Here is a 16,047-nt window from a genome sequence, read left to right as displayed (position 1 = left end):
CATAACAGCGTCCAGGCTCTTTGTATACTTTGGAGAACCACTGTTATTATTTTCTGCCCAATCATTGTGTTTTCCAGGACATCAGGATGCTGGTTATCCACTGTAGTATTATTATTATCCAACTGTAGTTTGTAATTTATTCAACAGAGGGTTACTTTTTCAGCCTGAAACGTTTTTACCACCTTTAAAACGGGAGCAGGTCGGCAGGAAGGACATCTGCTTTGCCTTAATGGGTATCACGACTCCTACAGTTATTCCACTCCATCCCAAACTCTCCTCCCTTTTCAGCGCTCTCCCAAATTACAGCAGAGGAATGAAGCTAGGACTCTTTGCCGTGCATTGCGTTGGTATTTTCCTCAGCTAAGAGGATCGGAAAGTTTCCTCCTGTGGGCTTGCATCATGGAGGCTAGCAGTCAATCCAGCAGTCAGCAACTTCTGTGGAAAGATGTGAGTGCATTTTTCTCATTTTCCATTTGTTTGACTGCAGCTGATTAATCAGCTGCAAGGAGAACTTAAAAGGATATTTTATATGTATATTTTATTGAATCTTAGTTAATGAGCTTTTAAATATTAAAGCTCATTAAAGCAGTGGCAGGTGGCAGAAGAAGTTCTTTGAAAAAAAGGAGAAAATAGTGAAACTGGAGTGTAAGATTCAACTTAAATATTTCAGTAGTCTGGTTTTTGGTGACTTTATATCTTTCAGAATATCCCTTGAGTTTTTTACCCCAGAATTATACGTTGTCCTAGTAAATCCTGCAGGGTTTTTTACCTTCATCTCCACTCTTTTGTTGTTTAATCCCAACCATTTTAAGGTCTGTATGATGTTCTTGCTACTTGAAATGAAAGCTCAAAGGGGATTTTTTTTTCTCTTTCTTTATATGAACACAGCAACAGGTATCAGTACAATATTATTCCTACATATAGGTGAATAAAAAAGTTAATTGTTTCGTTGTGGCTTTAAGATAAGGTCACCAACACCACAAGTACAAATGCGAGAATATGAAGGGTTATAAATAAGAAGTCACCTGTGGCCTGTTTTAGCTACCACAGGAATTTAAATGTGGAAATGTGCATGGCCTGGTGGGGTGAACCACAGCCTCAGCTTGTTGGCTATGTAGGCGAGTGGGGTTTTTTCTGTTGTTTTCTTAAGAAAGTGCTCTTTCTTGGCTTGATAACAACAGGAGGGCTCTGGGCACTTTTCCTCCCAGAGCTCAGGAAGAATTGCCTGGCTGATTCTGAACTCCTAAACCTTTAAACACTAGTTGGCGGGCGCTGTGCACTCAGACTGCTCCATCCCTGTCTTTATTTCTGTCCGATCAACCGTCTGTCTTTCAATCCCACCTTTTTCCCTCTGAGCATTTGATATTCAAAGAGCAGCCAGCGAGAGCTTTGTCCTCCAGTTAAGTTTCCACTGCTTATGCAACCTGCCACATGAGAGTGAATTTCATCCACTGCTTTTTATTTATTTTTATATTTTTTGTTCTTCCTCTTTGCTCACTGAGAAATTCAGAGTATGGAATTTCTGGCTCCCACCGTAGATGTCTGTTTTTTATTATTCCCTCAGGATTAACTATACTTTGATGTGCCTCATATTTCTGGCTGCTGTCTTAAATACGTCCAGTGAGGAATTGTCCAGGTTGGTTTCATCAAATGGAAAAGCAGTAGTTCAACATTTTTAGGCTGCCCTCTATAATGTAATCTCTGTCCTTCACATATGGCAAATCGCCACTCCACCTCACATCTGAATTTTAAATTATGGATTACATAACCATTCATTTGGACATTTTCAGATTTTGTGACTTTGCAGCCAAAATCCTTGATATATTTTATTGTTCATGTTGAGACATTTTCATGTTTTGTACTTTTGTTTGAGTTTCTAAAAACAGCCCAAGCGCTGAAAAAAACAAAAAACACTTAGATGGTTTTTGGCAATTAGTTCACATATTGTGGTGTCTGGAAAATGAGCCGTTTCCAAAACCTTCAGAATGTAACGCCACAAATCAGCAGGCACTGCCCCTCCCCTAGCAACCGCAGCAAAGCGCTGCTGTTACCTAGAAACCCCAATGAAGCCCAGCCCGTTACCTAGCAACGCATACAGAGCTGTGGGACGTTTACTCAGCTGGTTTTACCATAGCATGCGCTGTATAATGGCTGCTGGAAAAAAGGTTGTGTTTTGTTTTTGATTTACTATCCAGAAACCTCTTGCTGCTTTCTTTTTGGTTGTGCAGGAGACTCTACTTCTGCTTTTCAAAGATGTATGTTTGTATCTTTGATAATTGTGCATCTGTTTGCACCAGTTTTTACATGGGAGTGTAAATGCTGAGTGCGGCCAGCAGTGGCTAATTTGGATTTAAAATGACAAGAGGTTCTGAAACAACTCATACTGAAAGGATACCTCTTCGTAAAGCACTGTGTTCACCTTCCAGCCAGTCCAGATTGGCCCAGTCAAAGCCCAGACTTAAATCCTCTTAAAAACATGAGGCAAACATTGATGTTGAGAGATACACAACACAATCTGATCTGAGCTTAAAATCTATAGCAATCTTTTTTTAAATTTTTTATTTTGTGGGCTGCTCTGTTGCTTCAAGCCCCAATAAAATGCGTTCGTGATGGTGAAGTGACAAACTGTGAGACGCTAAAGCAGCAAGAATTTTTAAGGCACTGCATTATATTAAAACATGAGTATGTAAATGTGCTGGCCAATCTACAACATGCTTAACAACTGTAACAAGTTCAGCCACAATAAAAAAAACCAAAGCTGCTTTATCATCACTTTAAAAGACACAAAGATAAGCAACAGCAATTTTGCTAATTGAACTCGGCCCCCCCTTTTTTTTTTGCGTATCTACTTTTCTGTTGTCCTCTGAGACCTTCAGATGTGGCCCACTGTGAATGAGAAGTTTTCATTTTCTCCCCGCTGGAGCTCCTCTGGAACAAAAGTCTGTCTTTATTAATTTGTGTCCTTAAGCTTGGGGAATAGTTGGCAGCGGGCAGAGTTTTAATCCGAAAGGAAGTTTAATAAATGTAACCTTTCTTTGACACGAGTAAATTTGTATTTTTTTTTCCTTTGGCTCAGTATCTGAGCCATTGCATTTCGTTTTATTTTGAGTGACCCACATGCAGAACCTACAAATGAAATGCAGAGGTGTCCGTTTAAAATAAGATTTTGCGACATGTTTTCACAGACTGAAGTCGGAATAATATTCTGGTTATTTTCAGGTCTCAGGTTTCAGCTGGAACAGTCTGGTGAGGGCAATGCTTCAACAAATGCACAAAAGGTTAATTCTTCCTGCTTTTGTCACAATAATAGGAAGTAAAAACAAAAAAGGGGGTTGAAGGTGCAGAAAGAGCCAGCTTTTCAATTCTGACACAAAACTGGGTTAAAGTGAAGGTCGGATTGACGCATAAAATGACAAATATAAGGAGCACATGCATGATAAAAAAAAAAAAAATTATGTGTTTAAAATCAAACGCAACCCTAAATAGAAACAATCAGATAAACTGGAGGCTGTATTTTTATCCCCCATCAAGCCAGGAATTTTTATCTCAATCACAAGAGCTCTGCACAGGAAGGTGATGCAAGATTACAGCCGGAGAAAAACTCCACTTCAAATTAGACAGACTGCAAAGTATGCTAAGGACAGTCTGTCCTGGAGGCATGTCCTTCAGCCAGACGAGACAAAACCAACCAGAGCTCTGTGGCCTTACAGGCATTCATGATGTTTAGAGAGTGAAGGTCTACAGACTACAACCCGACACACATCGACCAATCACTGAAATGTGATGCCTTCACTTCTGCTTGCGTCAAGGTGCTGATTTGCAGACATGCTGATTTTATTTACCATATTTCCCAACGCTTTGAACCATGCGGCTTTTAGCCCGGTGCGGCTTTTCTGTGGATTTTTCTTCAACCACCAGGGTGAAGAAAAATCACCAGAAAAAAAAATCCACAGAAAAAATCAGGGTGAATCATTGGCAGGAAGTGAATCATTGGAAGTCAAAATTGGAAATCAAAGAAGAAAGTGCTGCTTTTCATATGGAACAAGAACATGTTAGCAGCAGGCACGACGGAGAAATGTTTTCAAACTCACACGAAGAAGTTCATATGATGCAGCTTTTAAGTTGAAGACTATCGATCTGGCAGTGCAGATTGATAGCTGCTGCACGTAAACTCAGCGTGAATGAATCCATGGTCCGGCGTTGGAGATGCAGGACATTCCTCCGCTGCGTCCTTAATAGCAGATTTATTGTGAAAAACCGAGAGCAGTGGAGATACCAGAGGCTTATAGCCCAGTGCGGCTTATATATTGTCAAGAAAACTGGCATGGGGTGTGAGATCTTTCCGGGTGCATGCAGAAAAGGTGCATAGAGGCCTGAGAGAAAATAAGTAATCTTGTAGTTTGATTAAAAGCTAATTAAATTGAATATGAAGGAATAGTAAAATGAATACAAGTAATCACATAATAACCTTCTGAAATGTATTATCTGAAATGTGATCTGTAATGATTTCTGTAATGAATTAACTGTGGAAAGATTATGGTTGATGAATTATAATAAGTAAGAGATGTGATTGATTGTTAACTAAGGATCAAACTTGTGATAATGTGAAGTTGTAATCATTTGAAATTAATTCAAACAGGTTTAACAACAGATTTGATGTGTTTAATGAGCTATAATACATAATAGTGGGTTATAGAAAAAGAGAGGAATACAGTACAGTCCTGAAACAGGAAATGTCGCAAGCAGTTCTGAACAGATGGTCAGAGCGCACAGGATGGTTGGAGTGTTGAGTTTGACTGAAGCAACGGAGAAAGGGGAAGTACGGGACTTTCCACTGTGGTCAGCAGAAATAGGTTGGGCAATGTGGGGGCTTTTTCATGATACATAGCAGATGTGAAGCAAGTCACGTAGACCAAATTTCCCCATACACACACATGGGGGAGAGATGCATAAAAAGGGGCTGAAAAGAGGAACCAGCCGTTCCCAGTCCGACGGCGCAGAAGGAGAGACAACTTGCTGAAGCAGATTGAGCCACGGACCGCACTTCAGAACCACGGGAGAGCTCGGACTTCACACCGCCAAGAAAGGACTGGGTTCCATCGCCCCATCCCTGGTTCTTCATTCGATCGTCGGTCTCGTCTCAGCCCAGCAATTACAAACTCTGCAACAAGACTTGGAGGAAGGACAAAGCTCCCTCAGGGATGAGGAACTGGGTTTTGCAAAAGGATTCGGACCCGTTCTGCTTTGTTTCTTTTCTAAAGAGGGTTTTTTCCACACAAGGCAAAGACCTCAACCAAGGATGCTAGAAATTCCTGTTGCCAAAGATCCACCATCGTCTGGGTATGAGTTGAATCTGCTCATTGAAATTCCATCTCAGAACTTGCGACTTTAGTCAGGGAAAAGAGGACAGGGTAGTATGATTGTACATGTAAATTTTATTACACTGTTTTTGAATTATTTACGATTGATTATTGATTTGTATGTCGCATATCCCTGCTTAAGCTTGCTTAATAAATTTATACTATAAAATTCTAAAGAGGTTGGTGGACATTGGAATTAATAGAGTCATTTAATCTTCGTTCAGTTCTTTTAATTAAGGTAAAACTAATGTACATGATTCCAGTAAATAGGAGGCTTCATAATTTCCTTTGGTGAGAATAAATAATGACCCTGGGACTTACATCTAAGTCACTAAACATAATCTAGCCGGTTCCAAGTGCAAGTTATGATTTAGAAAGTGGGCTACCGTTAACAGAAGTGGTTATTGGAATTATGCAGCTGTGAGGGCTACTCAGCTGATTGTTTCTTAACTGTAAAGGGTCATAACTTCTGGATTGGAGGTAGTTAGAGCTAGACGAATCACTTTCGCCACCAGTTTAAATAGATTATCTCTTATAGAGTACTTTTAGGGTAATACCCAGGTCTCAGAGATTTTCCGGACCTGTTAGACAGAGAACTGGTCAGTAGGCAGCCCTGGGTAGTAGTGAGGAGTGGGCGGGGCTGACTATTGCAGGATAACCTTCATGGCGCCCAACGTGGGGCGCCATGAAGGTTATCCTGCAATAGTCAGCCCCGCCCACTCCTCACTACTACCCAGGGCTGCCTACTGACCAGTTCTCTGTCTAACAGGTCCGGAAAATCTCTGAGACCTGGGTATTACCCTAAAAGTACTCTATAAGAGATAATCTATTTAAACTGGTGGCGAAAGTGATTCGTCTAGCTCTAACTACCTCCAATCCAGAAGTTATGACCCTTTACAGTTAAGAAACAATCAGCTGAGTAGCCCTCACAGCTGCATAATTCCAATAACCACTTCTGTTAACGGTAGCCCACTTTCTAAATCATAACTTGCACTTGGAACCGGCTAGATTATGTTTAGTGACTTAGATGTAAGTCCCAGGGTCATTATTTATTCTCACCAAAGGAAATTATGAAGCCTCCTATTTACTGGAATCATGTACATTAGTTTTACCTTAATTAAAAGAACTGAACGAAGATTAAATGACTCTATTAATTCCAATGTCCACCAACCTCTTTAGAATTTTATAGTATAAATTTATTAAGCAAGCTTAAGCAGGGATATGCGACATACAAATCAATAATCAATCGTAAATAATTCAAAAACAGTGTAATAAAATTTACATGTACAATCATACTACCCTGTCCTCTTTTCCCTGACTAAAGTCGCAAGTTCTGAGATGGAATTTCAATGAGCAGATTCAACTCATACCCAGACGATGGTGGATCTTTGGCAACAGGAATTTCTAGCATCCTTGGTTGAGGTCTTTGCCTTGTGTGGAAAAAACCCTCTTTAGAAAAGAAACAAAGCAGAACGGGTCCGAATCCTTTTGCAAAACCCAGTTCCTCATCCCTGAGGGAGCTTTGTCCTTCCTCCAAGTCTTGTTGCAGAGTTTGTAATTGCTGGGCTGAGACGAGACCGACGATCGAATGAAGAACCAGGGATGGGGCGATGGAACCCAGTCCTTTCTTGGCGGTGTGAAGTCCGAGCTCTCCCGTGGTTCTGAAGTGCGGTCCGTGGCTCAATCTGCTTCAGCAAGTTGTCTCTCCTTCTGCGCCGTCGGACTGGGAACGGCTGGTTCCTCTTTTCAGCCCCTTTTTATGCATCTCTCCCCCATGTGTGTGTATGGGGAAATTTGGTCTACGTGACTTGCTTCACATCTGCTATGTATCATGAAAAAGCCCCCACATTGCCCAACCTATTTCTGCTGACCACAGTGGAAAGTCCCGTACTTCCCCTTTCTCCGTTGCTTCAGTCAAACTCAACACTCCAACCATCCTGTGCGCTCTGACCATCTGTTCAGAACTGCTTGCGACATTTCCTGTTTCAGGACTGTACTGTATTCCTCTCTTTTTCTATAACCCACTATTATGTATTATAGCTCATTAAACACATCAAATCTGTTGTTAAACCTGTTTGAATTAATTTCAAATGATTACAACTTCACATTATCACAAGTTTGATCCTTAGTTAACAATCAATCACATCTCTTACTTATTATAATTCATCAACCATAATCTTTCCACAGTTAATTCATTACAGAAATCATTACAGATCACATTTCAGATAATACATTTCAGAAGGTTATTATGTGATTACTTGTATTCATTTTACTATTCCTTCATATTCAATTTAATTAGCTTTTAATCAAACTACAAGATTACTTATTTTCTCTCAGGCCTCTATGCACCTTTTCTGCATGCACCCGGAAAGATCTCACACCCCATGCCAGTTTTCTTGACAATATGTACGTTTCCAGTTTATTTTAAAACTTTGTAGTTGCGGCTTATAGTGAGGAGCGCTCTGTAGTCCGGAAAATACGGTACCAACATGTCTTATTGCCTGGTCACACTGTCCAAATCATTGCTCTATAAATTCTGTAATTCAAGCGAATATATTGGTTATATACTTTACACTACACTAACATACGTTTTAGTTGGTCTACATTTCCATTAAAAATCTCTACAAAAATATTTGTTTAACGGTGATAAATTATGCTTCCTTCAACAGCTTAGGATAGATCAACAGGCTATACAAAACATTTTCATTTTACGTTTTTGTGCAATATCATTCTTTACTAATAAGATTTTAGTCTGATCAGTTTTGTCTGTTTCTGATGAAATGGTTTAGGGCCTCTGTCACTTTAAATCCAAATAAGATGCTGCTGGCCACGCCCCCAGCTCAACATTCACACTCACAAGTGAAAATGACTGAAAACAGACACGTAATTACATCTTTGAAAATCATAAGTAGTGCCTCCTACACAACCAACAACAATGCAGTAAGGGGTTTCTGGATGGTAAGTCAACAACAAAACACTGGTCTTTTTCAGCAGCCATTGTACAGCGCATACAGCAGTTAAACCAGCTGACTAAATGTTCTGGAGCTCTGCATGGGTTGCTAGGTAACAGACTGGGGTTGCTAGGTGAGGGGCAGTGCCTGCTGATTTGTGAAGTTACAATTCAGAAATTTTTGAAAATTATCTTTTTCCAGACAAAAAAAAACATACTTATTTCTTTTTTAAACCAGCTGACTAAATGTTCTGGAGCTCCACTTGGGTTGCTAGGTGACAGGCTGGGCTCGTCAGGGTTTGCTAGGTAACGGTACAGTGTCTGTTGAATGTGACTTAAAAATCGGTAGGTTTTTGAAACGGCTCGTTTGTTTTTAAGTGCTTGAGTTGTTTTTTTATGAGCAGTTGAGACCCAAATGGAAGTATAAAATAAAAATGTATTACATATGAGTTTTGAATAATAGTTCCCCTTTAAGTATATGAAAGTTTTGATTATTTTTAAAAGATTTTTGAAACATTGTGGTCGTATAAACAATTTACAAGCTGCTGCTGTTTGCAGGTGGAGGCAGAAAAACAGAGGAAGACCAGATTTCACAACTACCACTGGGTGGCTCTGGTGCTGGCTGTGGTGTTTCTGGTTCTGGCCGTCTGCATCTTCAGTCTGATGTATCTGTGGGGCCCCAGCTTGGGAAAGGTAAGACTGAGAAATATAACTGAGCCTTATTGCTACTGGATCTGAGGTAAATGTGGTCTTCATGATGGATGAAACAACCTGAGTTTCCACATCTGCAAATCATGCAGCTCTCATCAAAGACAACGAAATAAGTAAGAGAGGAAAGCGGACGGCCGCACAAGCAACCGGGGGCGGTCTCTGCATGTTGTGCTCCTGTAGACTAAAAGATGTGTGAGCTTCGGGTACCAGCTGTGTTTTCCTCCTCGTGTTTTGGCTGTCACATCTGTAATTTTTGTGAGTTCTTGGCTCAGACCACAAACCACTTTTAACTTCTTCAGAATGTTGGACTGATGCATTTATCTACTTTCTGCTTGGATTGTAAACATCTTTTCACAATGGAGGATCCTGGTAACTAAAAGCTGGCCCTAATTGCTGTTGAACAAAGTGGCCACAGAAGGACTGGAGCCTCTTGGCAATGTAATTGGGATAAACTCTTGTCCAGGCAATTCATCTTGTGAAATCCAATTCAATCGTGCTTGATGGAGAACATTTTTCGCTCTCCTCCTTTTCCCCCAGACTTTTCCCAAGAGGCCAAAAGAGCTAATTTATCCAAGTTGGAAGGAGGATACATCAATAATCTAACATCCAGGAATTGGATGCGGTGTAGGTTCTGAGCTGGGTTAGAAAGAGAAATGATTAAACTGATATGACGGCTCAAAACGAAACACAGACATTTTAGAGCTGAATTTATGTGGCTGCTTTGTGTGCACAGTAAATGTCAAGAGATGAGAAGAAGGGCGTGTGTTGTCCTTGACGTTGCTTGTTTTAATGCCAATATCATTGTTATGGCTAATAAACATTAAATCACAACAACCTCCGCCGCCTTATTCGTCTGTTAGGCAAAAGATTCAGCTGCAGAGAGCGCCGCCTCAGTTCAGGTTAGCAAAGGGTCACATGCACTTCCTGTAAGGATGGCGTTGTCTGCGTGCCCTCCTTTCAACACAGATATGAATCACCTTTGAGCCATCTCCTTTGTCCTTGTTAAATATTTCATGCCGGAGGCAGAGCAGTCATTATTTCCACTTTAATAAGCTGTGATCATTCTCACGTGGCTCAAAATGTGTTGATGGCAGAGGTTGCCCGGGCGATGAATATCAAACCTGCAGACCCTGGGTTTTGCTTTAATGGGGCCTTGAGGGGAAGGCTTATTGTCTGGTCTCTGCATCAGAGAGTAAGATGGATCCACTCAAAAAAATAATGAAAAACATCACCTGTTTGTCAGATGGAAACTTCATGAAACATGGGAAAACTGAGGTACAGTGCTATGAAACGATACTACAGATTTCTGTGGCTTTTTTTGGTCACACTTGAATTCAAAACAAATTTTAACATGAAAAATAACCTTGGTACATTAAAAATATATACTTTTTTATGTGATGATTTCAGTAAACAAGGAAAAAAGCTGTCCAAAATCACCTGCCCCTACATTAAAAAGCTTTATAATAACTGGTTGCGCCACGCTTGGTGAAAATGACACCAATTTATTTTGAGCACATTTGTAATGGAAACGCAGTTTTTGTTTTCTCCATTTGTTCAAAAACATTTGAGCCGCATGTCGTATCTACATCTTCTACTCTGTAAGTCAAATAAAATTAGCCAGTTTTAGATTTTGAATCTAAATGTGTGAGTTTGTGAAAGATAAACTCATATTAGTTTATTCATTTTATCAAACCTTAAAGAGTTGAATAAACTAGAGTTTTTAAGTTAGCACTTTAAAAAACTGAAAGAAGAAAAAGACAGGAGTGGGAACTATTTCCCAGAATGCTTAGCGGCATGTTTCATGTGTTACATTGATCTGACTCTTGTGTTTTATTAGGAAAAATGTTTATTTTGATGTCTTGGTCAGACTAAATGTTTTTGAGCATAATTAATTGTGATGTTTAATAAAATTCATTATCAGATCAGAAATGTTGTTCATACAATTTGAAACAAGAATTTAAATTATTCTAAAGTAAAATAAGTAGTTAGTTTTAATTTGATAATGTGAGTAAAAATAATAGAGAAATGTGGCTCTTTCACTGGGCGAGGTCAGTTTCTTCTTGTATATTGTGAATATGTTTAGACCAGTGGTTCCCACGGTGTGAGGGGCGCTCCCTATAGGGGGGCGCAGTGCCATTGCAGGGGGGCCGCGCGAAGCGGTGTGAATGAATGAAAGAAAAAAAACAGTTACACAAAAGTAAAGATGGTTTGTAGTTTGTTTTGTTGCAACCTGAAGTGTGAAATAAACCCCAGTGGAGTTTGAGAACAAAATGTGTGTACAGGTTTACGTCTGGTTGAACGATGTGTGTGGCCAGTTGATTTTCTTTTCTTTTCTTTTTGGGGGGGATTTTATTGTAATCCATAGGGGGGCCCAGGAAATCTTTGGGAACCACTGGTTTAGACAATTTGTCTTGTTGTTATATCAACTTCATGTACTTTAACAAGTTTCATTAACTGTCTGAGTTAAAACCAAAACAATTTTATTGTTGACTTAAGTTGCTTTTTCAAGGAAGCAGGTGAACTTTCATTTTCAAGTTAAACCACCTTCAAATGTTTTACAATGTATTGGATCTTACTGTGGTTCTCTGGAGTCCTAAAGCATTAGAAAGGTTTTGACACCCTTTCCAGACTAATTGGTTCTGATAACAATGTTTCTCATCTGTTCTTGAATGTACATTTGTACGTTGCGTAACATGTTGGTTTTTGACATATTGTTGCCTATAGGTCCAATAAATAATCAGGCAACATTTGGCTTGTCAAAGTGATTTTAAAAATATAGTTAATCAAATTTTACGCAGAGTTAGGGGATTTAGTTTTTCACCTGGTTGGTGTGGAAACCATCATCTAAACATTTCTATGGGTTAGCTTTGTCTGGCAAAACTTGTTAAATGGTCTAAAACATTTTGGCATGATAGAAAACAAACATTTTTCAGAGCATTTGATATGTTGAACGTAACACAGCCATCCTGAAGGTTAACAGATGTATTGCTACAGCTGATTGATGGTTCGCTTGCTCAGTTTTGGCAGCCTGCACCTATACAGCATTTATTGATTCAGCAGCTAATCCTGAGCTGCATCTTTACATGTAAGGAATTAGGCCAGTGTGTCATTCAAAGCTGCTTGGAGAAGGTGTGTGTTTTAAACCAGAGAGACGCTGATAACCTGAACTTAACATAAATAAAGAGCTTATATCTGCATTCTCAATCATGTGCAGAGATGTAGACATGCTGTTTGTTGCCATGGCTCCCAGAGGTAGTTTCTTTTTTCTACTTCATCTCTTTGCTGCTAGGAAACAAACTGAAATTAGGATGACTTTAGGTTTTCCCATTATAAAAATCATATATATATATATATATATATATATATATATATATATATATATATATATATATATATATATATATATATATATATATATATATATATATATATATATATAATATATATATATACAGTGCTGCTTGAAAGTTTGTGAACTAGTTGAGTAGTTTAGAGTTTTCTTATTTTTAACCATGATTTTCTTATTTTCTCATTACCAGTTTTTGTATATGAAATGTCAGGTTTATGTTCATCGATTCCATTTGCTTGTTTTGAGGGAAATGTATGAATTGCAAGCAGACTAAATGAAACATGGAATCAGAGCATCTGCAAAAGTAAATGAACCACAGCTGCACTGGTAAAGACAAGCAGGTAAAAGACTCGGGTGAAACACATGTGAGTGCTCAAGCAATCAACTAAGCAGACCAATCAAATGAGACATCCTTGGGAAAAGTTTTGAGGTGCACAGGTTAAATGGGAGAGGAAACCAACCAAACCACTGTTGTGTCAAGGCATAAAGACCAGATCAACAATGCCGAGAGGAAAGGAGACATCTGAGGACATCAGAAAGAAGGTGGTAACAGCCCATCAGTCTGGGGAAAGCTATAAGACCATCTCCAAAAGATTCCAGCTTCATCCATCCACTGTGAGACAAATCATTTACAAGTGGAGGGCACTAGGCATCACCGCAACTCTGCCCAGAAGTGGACGGCCGCCAAAACTTGCACAAAGAAGCACCAGAAAAATAATAATGCAGGTAAAGACCAGCCCACGCATCACCTCCAGAGAGTTGCAGACCTCTCTGTCAGCATCTGGGATAAATGTACATGCGTCTACAATCAGGCGAAATATCCATAGACATGGCATTCATGGGAGAGATGCTAGAAGGAAGCCTCTGCTCTCAAAAAAGAACTGGCCCATTTAAACTTTGCCAGAGAGCACTTGGACAAACCAGAGGCTTTCTGGAAGTCCATTCTCTGGACGGATGAGTGCAAAATTAAATTATTTGGCCACAATCACAGGTGCCATGTTTGGAGAAAAGTAAACACTGCATTTAAAGAAAAGAACGTCCTCCCAATAGTGAAGCATGGTGGTGGATATGTGAAAGTCTGGGCCTGCTTTTCTGCCTCCAGACCTGGACGACTCCATATAATACAAGGAACCATCAATTCCCAGGATTATCAACAAATTCTTGACCAGAATCTCCTGCCATCAGTCAGGGAGTTGATGCTGGGACGGAAATGGATTATGCAACAAGACAATGACCCAAAGCATTAAAGCAAAAGTACCAAACATTGGCTTAAGAGAAAGGAGATTCACACTCTGGATTGGCCCAGTCAAAGTCCGGATCTCAATCCCATAGAAATGCTGTGCCAAGATCTGAAACGGGCAGTACATGCCAGATGTCCCTCCAACCTCAATCAACTGGCAGAGTTCTGCAAGGAGGAGAGGACAAAAATCCCAAAGAGCAGATGTGAGACACTCGCTTGTGGTTATAGAAGACGTTTAGTTGAAGTAATGGCTGCAAAAGGAGGAGCCACAAGGTACTAACTGAAAGAGTTCACATACTTTTGCACTTGGCAGATTTTCAGTTTTTTGACAGATAAAATACTTTTGTTGAATAAATAATGAAAACATGTATCCTTTTTTCTTTGTTTCCCTTATTTGGAAGGTTTGCTATACAATTTGAGATTTGGATGTTCATTTCACATGATTATTATAATTTTTCTTTAGAAAATAATGACCATGTTCAGGTGGTTCACAAACTTTCAAGCAGCACTGTATATATATATATAGATAGATAGATAGATAGATAGATAGATAGATAGATAGATAGATAGATAGATAGATAGATAGATAGATAGATAGATAGATAGATAGATAGATAGATATACAGACATACTGTATATAATAGTGAATGCTCCAAGTAGCTGAACCTCCACTGAGGATTCCCTTAAAACATTGTGACACTCATCACAAAACGATAGCTGTGATCATATGAGATTAAACCAAGTCTGAAAGATGACTATATGGATGATTAAAAAGAACAAATGGGGCTTGAGTCTATACCATTTTTTAGCAAAATGAAGTAACTATTTTACCTTCAATGTATTTATTTATTTTCACTTTGGGATTAATAAAGTATTTTTGAATTTCAGTTGTTATGAAAATCCTATATCTATCTCAAAATTAACCTAAAAGAAAATTTACTTCACACTACAGTATAGCCATAGGTGATCTCTTGAAATTGGGTCTCTGTCTCTTTAAGAACCTATTTTTGGTAAATAGGTGGCGCGTGTATCAACGATTTCTCAAACATGCATGGACCTTTAAAAACAACACTCCAGGTAAAGTTAGAACAACGTTTATATAGCGTGTTGATATTGCTAATAATAGACCCGACAATCATGAATATTTCTGTGTCAATATGGATTATCGGTCGACGTCACGTTGCGCCAACAGCCGCTCTACTGCGCATGTCTTCTTCAGAACGCAGGCAAGAATACGTCATTCTAACTATTTACACTTAGGCTATGAAATAATTTCCAACTCACAGCGCAAAGCACCTCTATAAACGGCGCAAGTCCCGCACGAAGCTTTGCAGCATCTGCAGCAGTTATCAGAGGTTTTATTTTAGGACATATTTCTGTACCTCACAACGCCTCCCCTTTAATCCGCCGCATTTTTAATTTCTGAAGGCTTATAGTTTGTTTCATTTCCCCTCTAACTGAACAAACTGGGAGGAAATTATTTAATTTTATTTGTTCTTCACACGTTAAATCTGAATTCCCTTTAAAAAAAAAACGTGTTCAAATTTAATATAGTTAGTAATAGACAACATTTTCTCTCATCATTTATCGATTCACACATTTAATGATTATAGGTCATTAAGACGCATCTCAGTCACTGATTTTATTACCATAATTTATTTGATCACGCTGCGTTAAACGGTTGTAGCACGCTGACTGACAACATGCTAGCTACCGCTAAAACGGCTAGATTAATGCGGGTAACCATGGCAACCAGTGGCCTCTCCGGCTCTTTCTGCAGTCAAATTGTGCTGTGTTTACAAACAAATATAGCTGTCTGCCTTGCTGAGGAATGTTATTATTCAATAAAAACATATTCTGTATTCTGTATATTTGCTGTAGCAATAGAAAGTCTCACTTTAAAACAAACTAACCAAGGTTACATGCAGACTTGCATTCAGCTCGTATTTTGTGGTTTTAGTGCCCACATAAAAACTTTTCTCCTGTGTTGTTGTACAGTAATGGAGAGTTTAAGTCTCTCCAGGAAGACATGGTGCGTCCTGGACAGGTCACCAGTGCATCACGGAGAATCAATGACACCTGCAGCAAGCTTATCAAGAGGAAGCCATCAGATTTAACCTTTCTGGTGCAAGGCAACCCAGCAACTGTAATATCATCCCGTCTGAGCAATCTGCCAAGAAAAAGCATGTGCATTCCTTTAGGAACAGATCAAAACTGAGCTGAAAGAAGAGAAAATATGAAAAAAAAGTTTAAAAAAATAATAATTTAATTCCTGTACCAAAGTCTTAGTAAAGAATGTTGTTAAAAAAGGGCAATGCAGCAGCCAGGAGATGAAAACATCTATCTTATCTCGCAATAAAATCCTACACAAATGGACAGTTTTGTGAACGACGTCAGTACAAATGTTCTAAAATTTTGAATAAAAATTAAAGAACGT

The 16,047-nt window shown here is 39.1% G+C and overlaps 1 protein-coding gene across 1 annotated transcript in view; it reads left to right on the top strand.

Moving 5' to 3' along the window:
• The first annotated feature begins 301 nt into the window (after positions 1-301).
• tnmd (tenomodulin) overlaps positions 302-16,047 on the top strand; it is an 83,208-nt gene continuing 67,462 nt past the window's right edge. Inside the window, exons 1-2 of the mRNA XM_023328196.1 lie at positions 302-447; positions 8,869-9,003. Coding sequence (XP_023183964.1) covers positions 400-447; positions 8,869-9,003 — 183 coding nt within the window. The 5' untranslated portion in view covers positions 302-399. The remainder of the gene's footprint in view (positions 448-8,868; positions 9,004-16,047) is intronic.

The sequence above is a fragment of the Xiphophorus maculatus genome, chromosome 23, assembly GCF_002775205.1.
Source record: "Xiphophorus maculatus strain JP 163 A chromosome 23, X_maculatus-5.0-male, whole genome shotgun sequence".
NCBI lineage: Eukaryota > Metazoa > Chordata > Actinopteri > Cyprinodontiformes > Poeciliidae > Xiphophorus > Xiphophorus maculatus.
The sequence above is the reverse complement of the archived record's forward strand: the minus strand, read 5'-3'. Positions and strand labels throughout refer to the sequence as shown.